This window comes from Epinephelus lanceolatus, chromosome 12 (assembly GCF_041903045.1).
Source record: "Epinephelus lanceolatus isolate andai-2023 chromosome 12, ASM4190304v1, whole genome shotgun sequence".
NCBI lineage: Eukaryota > Metazoa > Chordata > Actinopteri > Perciformes > Serranidae > Epinephelus > Epinephelus lanceolatus.
Window position 1 is genome coordinate 11,661,661 of NC_135745.1, and position 10,499 is coordinate 11,672,159.

Here is a 10,499-nt window from a genome sequence, read left to right on the forward strand (position 1 = left end):
ACACGTCACGAAAAGCAGTACAATCAGCCATTTATATCTTTATTTCTGCTTTAAACAAAGAAAACAGGTACATTAAAGAAAAATTATGAAATAATATAAAGAAAACACAGTCGTACAAATCAATATTTTAGCTTTTTATAAAATAAATTTGGTGTGATACTCTAACTCATGTCCTTCACCTCTACCCCCACGTTGATTTAACATGTATCTGTCTCCCCCTGCTGTAAAACATGAGATAAAACAATTTGATGCTGACCTTGTACCTCTTCTCCATCTTCAGAGACCAAATTAATTTGCTACCGCCAAACGTTATTTACCCCAAGCCAATTTTGGGCCAATGTTCATAATGAGTACACTCATTTAGTTCAGTGCTAATGTGCAGCATTAACCTTAATGGCACCACCAACAGTTCAGTGCAGTTATAACTTGGTGAGGCGCAGAGTGTTAAGTCGCACTGGAAGAATAGTGGATCCCTCTGCATAGGTAATCTCTCGCAAAATCCCATTCCAGCACTTGTCCAACTCATCATATCTGTGGAAAACATAAATATATCAATATTTAGTGCCCTCATACCATCATAAGACAGCATATAGTAATAACATGCTATTTCAATGCTTTTCATCATCTACAGAGAATGATTTGACATTTGTCAGTCCATTATTAATAGTGTATGGAAAGAAATCAAAAGTATAGGGAGTTCGTTTTTGGAGATTTCTCTCTCTATTTTAGACCCATGAACTATATTTCTATGTAAAGAAAATAGACTATGGCATAAATTTTGAATTGAGTTAGCAGGAAAAGCACATTAATATTGATGGTTCAGTACCATTTGGGTATGGCAGTATGGTGTAAGAGTAAGCCAGCATGAACAACACCAGGACCCTGAAACTGGGGCGCTTAACTGGAGTGCAGCCATTGTTATAAAATATTATAAATTATTGGTGTTATTCTATATTTATCTCTGTGTCAACAGATGTCATTAGAAGACCCAAATCAACAATGCATTTGGCAGTCTCCCATTACTTTAACTCTTCTGTGGCACTCAGCCTCGAGCCCATTTGTTCCCACTAAAGATGTAAATCTTTAAACACTAAAACGACTCAGTAATGTCCTAAAACAGATGGGCACTGTTGTTTTTTTAAAGATTCAACAGGAGATAATAGTGCATTTGAGGTGTTTTCAGCTATTTTCAGCTGTGGATTAATACATATTTGGTGCTCAAGCAAGTATGAAAGGCGCTTCTTCTTTGAAGCTCTATGGCACAGAGGCTTTGGTTGACAAGTAGTACTTGTTAGTATCAATTAATTGTTGGTTTTGGTTTTTGATATGATTTCTTAACAATTAGAAAAACGTAGAACATAACCTGAGTTATCCTCGAGTTATCCTTGTCCTGTTTTGGAGTCTGCAAGATGACTATATAATCATGTTCCTTTAAAAAATATGTAATCAGCCAAATCAGATGTGACCATGTAGGTTAATTTACATAATGTAATCTCTGAGTAAAGCTTTTTTTTTTATTTCAGCCACTGTGATCACATTCTAGTCACTCATGTGTACTGAGCAAGTAAAGGGGGCTCTCACCTCCAGATGTCTGTCATCTCTGTTGGGACAGGCTCCTCACTGGTCTCACTGGGCATCATGGCAAAGCCCCCCACAGCGTACAGGAAACCTCCCATCGAGATCAGATTGAGAGAGCTGCGCTCCTGAGGGAACTCAGTGAACTCAGACCACCTGGAGCACAACATGACAATAATGATGGTGTTAAATAAGCTGCTATATTACTGTATGACACCCGTAGCAGTGCAACGAGTGCTATTTTATGACCTAATGATCTGCTATTCACATTTGATGAGTCATTTCACTACTGTGGACAGATGCCTCATCATAACGATGAGATAAAGTGGGTCTGAAACTGTTGTCTCACGTGTTGGTTGCAATGTCATAGACTTCCACAGAGCTGGTGAGGCCTGTGTCTGTGACGCCCGTCACCACGTAGATCTTGTCTTTGTGGACAGTGATACCAAACAGGGAGCGGGCAGTCTTCAGCGGAGCCAAGTCCTTCCACTCAAATTTAGTGGGGTTGTAGACACACACTCTCCTCATGCATTTCCTGCATGAAGCATAAATACAGTGTGTTACTGATTTATACATGACGTTCATTACTCAGCCTGTAAACACAGTTCTGTAATGTTTTCTTATCTTCTGTGAGAGTCCAAGGACAGAGGGTGACGAATGTTGCACAGATTGTAAAGTCCCCTGTGAAACTGTGATTTGTGATATTGAGCTATACAAATAAAACTGAAAAACTGATTTGTGGAAAAAAATAACCCTGATGATGTCATCATCATCATCATCATCATCATCATCATTTTTTAAACAGAAAGCCTGCATTCTAAACTATTGTGAAGTAAAAAGGAAGAGGGTACTTAGATGGCAGGGAGAATCTAATACAAGATACTGTTCAGTTGCATCATGACAAATGTAAGATCCAGCATTTTCCAACACGTTACTTATATTAGACATTAAAAATCAGGATAATTTGGCCTCCACTGCCTCGATTTTCACCATTGCTTATTATAATCTGTCTCTTGTGAGTCCATCAATATTACAGAACTGTCATACTAAATAACTGGAGCACCACTCTAAATACACATTAGTATAGTTCTTAAATGTCAAACTCTCTGTAATATCCAAAGTTCACCTAATGTTACAAAATGAGTGATAGAGCAACAAGTACTTTAAGGTTTTTGTTGGCACTATGGTGGCACTGTCACAACAGACCCACAGTGTGCAAATACAATCCTGAGATATCATCAGAATCAGAATCAGCTTTATGAGCCAAGTATGTGTACACATAAATGAAATTTGACTCCGGTCTTGCTCTCAAAGTACATGCACAGATTAGACATACAGCGGAAAAGGAAAGCTGAACAGGGTAAACACAAATCAAATGATAACATATCAAACAGGTTACAGAGTGCCACATACTTGCTTTCAGACTTTCCTCCGATGACATACACAAGACCTTTGTGTGATACGGTTCCATGGCCATACACTTCATAAGGCAGAGGGTCAGACTCTCCCCATTTGAATGACCTTTGAACAGAAAAGAAAAGAAGATCATGAATTGAACCTTTATATAACATTACATCCAAAGATGCATACAGCAATAATTTTGATACAAATTTTGATGATGGAGATGCGCAGGAATTCAAGAAGCGACATTGTGGTCCAGAATTGGTGATTTTGAAACTCTCAGATGAACTGAATGTTTAAGTGAAAAAAATAAGAAAATTCTCTTTTTAGACAAAATAAACTTGTGAATAAGATGTAAACTGCTGTTTTCAGCTTGGTTTTCACAGGATGGTGATAAATACTCATTTCATATGTCATTTTATATCATTTGCTATATTTATGGAAATTCATGCTATGTCCTCCATATGACTATGAGAGTGTTAATTTTACTCTTTATTGAAGTGGATGTGAATTTCTGACAATTTGAAGTATTAAAGTAGTGCTTTATTAGTGATCAATAGGATTTATTTCTAGAAAAGACTTCCAAAAAGTTCCATATTAAATTTGATATCCACACTTACTGTCTGTCATAGATGATGACTGAGTCCAGTGCATGCTCGCCATCCTTCAGTTCCTTTCCTCCAACAACAAAGATGGAATTTTCAGCTTCAGCCAGGCCGAACAGACAGCGAGGACTGGGTTGTGAGGGCATCCCTAACCATTCTGAACTTACTGGGTCAAACTGGGGATGAAAACAATGATATGTGAGGAATGAGAGACACAAGGAAGAAAACCAAGAGTAAAGCAATTTGTTTCTCAGGTTATAAAGAGCTATAGATTGACTTCATGATTAACACACTACCTGCAGGAAGTAAGAGCTGAGTGGATCGTCTTTGTCCTCCTCGTTGTAAAGAAGTCCTCCGACAACGAACACCTGGTTCTGCTTGGTCACCAGGCTGCAGTGGTTCTTGGGAATTTCTGAAGACTCCGCAACCACAAAGCATTCATTTCCTACTGGATCATATGCCACAGTCCCTGTGTCACTGATCATAAGTATCAGGTCCAGCTCAAACATCCCAAAGCGAGGGTTATTATTGAGTATACCGGGCAAGTACCCTTCCTCGTCATCGTCCTCATCCTCCTCCTCCTCACTTCCCTCTCCCCCCTTTGCCCCGTCCCTGCTGGGCTTCATGGGCTTTGGGAGACGCCCTTTGTAAGCATCCTTGACAAGATCCAGCTCCTTCTTGATCTCCTGGCTGAACCGGAGGTACTGGTGACACTCTACTTTCTCTTTGAAGTAATCCTGAGGTATAAGCCTGAAACGGACGCAGTGCAACAGCTCTGGCAGGTCTTTTGTGCGGTTTGTCTCATCATATCTGACCCAGTCCATCAGTGATTCAAACACCAGCTCCTCCCGCTCAACATTGAGGGCGTCTGAGGTGATGATGATGCCCAGCTCACTTGGGCCCAGCTGCAGGAAGTCCTGGTCCCTGACAACAACCTGGTAGCGTTCACAGATGAAGTCTCTTGCAGCCAGAGCAAGCCTGGGACAATCCAGCAGTAGTCCAAGCCTGAAGATAGCCAAGCAGTTTCCCAGCACCAGCTTCTCTTGGAGGTAGGACATACATACAGAAAAGATGGAGGGGATCTGGTACATGTTAGCAACCATGAAGATATCCTGGACATTCTGTTCTGTCAGATTAATGTCAGAGGTGTATAAGTAGCGCAGGATCATCCCCATAACACCTGGCTCTACATCTTTGAGGACAATCTCACGCTTCTTGCTCTCCTCGAGGTCGGATAGGAACATGGCCTTGAAGAAGGGGCTGCTGGCTGCCAAAACCAAGCGGTGGCAGGGGAACTTCTTGTCCTGGATTTTGAGGATACAGTCCACAAACTTATCATTCTCCAAGAGGTCACACAATCCGTCCTGAAGCAGAGTCTGTTGGTACATGCGAGGCTGCTCCACCGGGTCTATAGTCATGGCAGCCATTTTGTTCTGTCTCCTTCTCCCGGTTTAGTTTCGTGGGCACCCTACTCACTCCCCACGACACAGCAGGACTGTCAGCGTGCACAGGGCTGCTCAGATTGCTGTAGATAGTCTCCACGGGTTGGTTGGCTGGTGGCTGCAGCTGTCTGTAGCTTTCAGTCACTCTGTCAGGGGTATTTATAGAGAGTACCCTCACAAAGCTGAGGAATCCATTTTGGTGGACAGGGAGGGGGACCTACCCACTCCTGCACCACACAGCCCCCCACAAACAGCTGAATGACTAAGCACAGGGTGACCGCATGTTAAATCCAGCAGAACATCTCAGCAGACAGTGTGACGGGCTATTATTACTTTGATATTGTCACACACAACTTTTGTGAGTTGTTTTTTTTCTCTGTAATCAAATGTTGACTTGAATAGAAACAGTGAAAACTCTAGACAGGTATGAAGAACGGCAGCTTCAAGACGTCTAAAGAAAAACAGCATCAGCCAATCAGCAAATAATGTATCATTAAGATCAGTACTGTCTTTGACACTGTTTACACATCAGTGATTCATGCACTGAGCTGTACAGTACTTAACTGTGCTTTACTAAACTGAAAATAACTCTTAATCATGCGTTTGCCTCGTCATTCAAATATTCACTGAGTTGATGAGCCACTGAATCAGTTAGGTTAGTTAAAGAAATAAACATTCTTCAATATACTAAGGGGTGGAAGAGGTTTTAAGACCTTGGTAAGTAAAAGGACCAAAACCATATTTAAGAATACTCTTAATTAATCTTAACTAAGAAAAATTACATGATTATAATTAGAAAAATGCACCTGAAGAATAAAAAGTGAAAGTATTTACTATGCCTGTCACTTATTATACAGTACAGGCCAAAAGTTGGGACACACCTTCTCATTCAATGCGTTTTCTTTATTTTCATGACTATTTACATTGTAGATTCTCACTGAAGGCATCAAAACTATGAATGAACACATGTGGAGTTATGTACTTAACAAAAAAAGGTGAAATAACTGAAAACATGTTTTATATTCTAGTTTCTTCAAAATAGCCACCCTTTGCTCTGATTACTGCTTTGCACACTCTTGGCATTCTCTCCATGAGCTTCAAGAGGTAGTCACCTGAAATGGTTTCCACTTCACAGGTGTGCCTTATCAGGGTTAATTAGTGGAATTTCTTGCTTTATCAATGGGGTTGGGACCATCAGTTGTGTTGTGCAGAAGTCAGGTTAATACACAGCCGACAGCCCTATTGGACAACTGTTAAAATTCATATTATGGCAAGAACCAATCAGCTAACTAAAGAAAAACGAGTGGCCATCATTACTTTAAGAAATGAAGGTCAGTCAGTCCGGAAAATTGCAAAAACTTTAAATGTGTCCCCAAGTGGAGTCGTAAAAACCATCAAGCGCTACAACGAAACTGGCACACATGAGGACCGACCCAGGAAAGGAAGACCAAGAGTCACCTCTGCTTCTGAGGATAAGTTCATCCGAGTCACCAGCCTCAGAAATGGCAAGTTAACAGCAGCTCAGATCAGAGACCAGATGAATGCCACACAGAGTTCTAGCAGCAGACCCATCTCTAGAACAACTGTTAAGAGGAGACTGCGCGAATCAGGCCTTCATGGTCAAATAGCTGCTAGGAAACCACTGCTAAGGAGAGGCAACAAGCAGATGAGATTTGTTTGGGCCAAGAAACACAAGGAATGGACATTAGAGCAGTGGAAATCTGTGCTTTGGTCTGATGAGTCCAAATTTGAGATCTTTGGTTCCAACCGCCGTGTCTTTGTGAGACGCAGAAAAGGTGAACGGATGGATTCCACATGCCTGGTTCCCACTGTGAAGCATGGAGGAGGAGGTGTGATGGTGTGGGGGTGTTTTGCTGGTGACACTGTTGGGGATTTATTCAAAATTGAAGGCACACTGAACCAGCATGGCTACCACAGCATCCTACAGCGACATCATTTATTTTTCAACAGGACAATGACCCCAAACACACCTCCAGGCTGTGTAAGGGCTATCTGGCCAAGAAGGAGAGTGATGGAGTGCTGCGGCAGATGACCTGGCCTCCACAGTCACCGGACCTGAACCCAATCGAGATGGTTTGGGGTGAGCTGGACCGCAGAGTGAAGGCAAAGGGGCCAACAAGTGCTAAACACCTCTGGGAACTCCTTCAAGACTGTTGGAAAACCATTTCAGGTGACTACCTCTTGAAGCTCATCGAGAGAATGCCAAGAGTGTGCAAAGCAGTAATCAGAGCAAAGGGTGGCTATTTTGAAGAAACTAGAATATAAAACATGTTTTCAGTTATTTCACCTTTTTTTGTTAAGTACATAACTCCACATGTGTTCATTCATAGTTTTGATGCCTTCAGTGAGAATCTACAATGTAAATAGTCATGAAAATAAAGAAAACGCATTGAATGAGAAGGTGTGTCCAAACTTTTGGCCTGTACTGTATGTTATATCATTATTATTATTATTATTGATGCAATATCATGTGAATTGCATTTTAGTGCTGTAAGCTGGTGCTGTGGCTGTGGCAGAGCTACTTTATATACTGGTTTACAATACTGCTGGGTGGTTTTATTTACCAAATCACAATAGGTCTTTATATTATTCTAATTATATCTTTTTAAGATACAGTTCTGCCAACAGCCAAATACAGCTGCCAAATAGATGAGTAAAAAGTACAATACATCCCTTTTGAATGTGGAGTAGCAGTATAAGGTACCTTAAAATCAAAATACTCAAGTAAAGTACAGTAACTCAGAATTGTATATAAGTAAATGTAACTCCTTAGTTACTTTCCACTATATACTTAATTTAATGTAAGTTAAGATTATTTTGTGTTAAAGAGTAACTTCTGCGTCTGTCAACCTGGATAGCCATAGCGTTGGCCAGAGGCATTATGTTTTCGGGTTGTCAGTCTGTCCACCTCTCCCATTCTAGTGAGCATGATTTCTCAAGAATTTCTCAAGAACACCAAAGATTTTTCTCAAATTTGGCCAGCTGTCCACTTGGATTCAAGGATGAACTTTTAAGATTTTGATGGCCAAAGGTTAAAGCCACTGTGACCTTGCAACCATCTCATTCTCATGAACTTGATATCTCAACAACACCTGAAAGGAATTTCGTCAAATTTAGCACAAACGTCCACATAGATTCAGCAATGAGCTGATTAGAATTTGGTGGTTGAAGATCAATGGTCAAGGTCACTGTGACCTCACAAAGCATGATGAATTCATCAAGAATTCATAGACTAATTAACTTCACAGAAATATGTAATAATCATGATAAAATCATTTACAAAAGGTCAACCTTACTGTGACATTATAATGTTCTGCAAGAACGCTTTTCTGGCCATTATTCAACATCATAACTCAAGAACAGAAGAGGTTACACTTAGCCAGATACTGAGTTCGTGACACTAATGTTGGGTGCCCACCTTGAAGCTGTGTTGATTGTATACATCTTCTGTGCTGTAGCTGCAGTTGCAACTTAACTGGTGTGCCAAGAAAAGCTAGTTTTCTGTGTTTTTGTGTCTAAGTGACTGATGTGAACAGCTATTTGTGAAATTAGTCCAGTACTGAGAGAGAGGGCTGCAACTGGCAGCTCTGCAACACCTGCAGTTTAACTATAAGGGGCAATTGTGCATCGTCAGCGTACATCCATTTAACAGTGGATATTTTTGCCACAGACAGGCTCGGATTGATATTATAAGTGTCTGAAGTGTCTTTTTACCTTTCACTCTGATTCAGTCTGTTTGTCATTGTGTCTAAGTCTCTTCCAAGGAGAAGTCTCATTCTGAAAACAAGATGTGATGTCATCTGCTGAAAAGAGTGAATCAGTCTGTATAGATTTTTCTATACAATATATAAATGAACAGACCTTGAGCTGTTAGAGGTCCCCAGCCTCTGTTAGTATAATTTCCCCCAAACAGCACCAGTATGTTCACACATGAAGTCTACCATCAACCTATAATTCAACGACAATCTGATCACTCCAGGTTTCCGTTATCAGTAACGCCAATATACCTCATAAGGTGGAATTTTTTTTGTTTAAAGCAGAGTGACTTTCAGCTTTCTGCTGTAATTAAGATCCTTTCGATCGACCTCGTTCTATACACTAGCTGCTCATTGGAAGATGTCTTATCAAAATGTCTGCCAGGAGGTGATAGGGAAAAATATTAATTTTAGTGCCAGCTGTACTGTTGAGCATATAATGAAGTCACTAAGCTTCAACAAACTAAAGCTCAAAATGTAGATAGAGTCTAACACACAAAAGGTTTCATTCTAATGATTTAAGTTCTTAAAATGTTCATAACGTAGCTGCAAACCAAATAGTCCTTCAGAGGACATTAAAGTGTCTGTCCTTCTGGTGGTCTGTAGGAATATTTGCCATATCTACTGTGTGTTGATACGTCTGCCTCTGATGAAAGCTACAAGTGTGAGGGGAAACCTGACTTAAACACAGGAGACAGCAAATACAAATTTAACAGTGAAATCAATGGTCTCTTACCATCACCAAGGCTCTTGTCAAGACAAAGTTTTCAGATTTCTGGTCTCATCCCTTTGGTTTAAAGTATTTATAAAACCAGTTGAACTGTTAATATGTAAGTGTACTGTGCCCAGTTTAAAAACATTATAATGATGACTATGCCCTAAATGGACATTATTATCATTCCAACAGAGGGTGTCATGCAAGCTAGTGTTTTTCAATTTGCATCAGTGGTTGTTTATATCACAACATATCTGTATCCAATCTCTATTTCTGATATATATGTATACTGTATATGGCAGTAAGTTTATCTGCTATCTAAATGTACAAAAAATAGAACCCTCACTTTTTCAGGTGACAATGAATGGTGTAAAATAGAGCAGGTGGTTTTAAAGATAGGCAAGTAGAAGTCAGAATTGCGTTGGGTCATACTGCAATATTTTTCTTTAAAAACTGGTGGAGGCCCATGGATGTAAAGTTATTTTGAAGTGTGAAAAAAGTATGACAAAATCATTGTCAAAAATTGGTCCATAAAATGTATGCAACAGGAGGAGGTCCATATGAAAATGAAATTGAAGTGTCAACGAAAAAACATAAGAGGAAGGTATTGATAAAAATGTGGGGGGAAAAAAGAAAATATTTAGCATACACTTTTGAGATGCCCCTTAACAGTCCCATCAGCTGTCCAGACACACAAGGTGTCAGGCTGCAGTATCAGCTCATGAGGTAGAAATGACATCTGAGCAACATCAGGCTGTTGCAAAAAAATCAGATGCTGTTCATATATGCATGTGTGCATCCCTAATTCCTAGAACATTTTAAGAACAGCACACAGTTACCTCTGGCTGCCACTTGGAGCCGCCAGTGTTCCATGTCTTCTATGATGCAGCTCTAAGACAAGGTGAACTCAGCAATGCAAGGGTCATCCCCAAAAAGTAAAGAGTCAAAGCTGAACTCACAGACATGATACACATTTAGATTGAGT

The 10,499-nt window shown here is 40.2% G+C and overlaps 1 protein-coding gene across 1 annotated transcript; it reads right to left on the bottom strand.

Annotated features, from left to right (window-relative positions):
* Positions 1-18: 18 nt before the first annotated feature.
* LOC117271509 (kelch-like protein 40a) lies at positions 19-5,139 on the bottom strand. The gene is made up of 6 exons (XM_033649683.2): positions 3,878-5,139; positions 3,597-3,757; positions 2,989-3,096; positions 1,925-2,110; positions 1,582-1,731; positions 19-531 (listed from the first exon to the last, which is right to left on the bottom strand). Exons 1-6 carry the CDS (start codon positions 5,006-5,008, stop codon positions 420-422), a joined length of 1,848 nt encoding a protein of 615 aa, XP_033505574.1. The 5' UTR covers positions 5,009-5,139; the 3' UTR covers positions 19-419.
* Between the last annotated feature and the right edge of the window lie 5,360 nt (positions 5,140-10,499).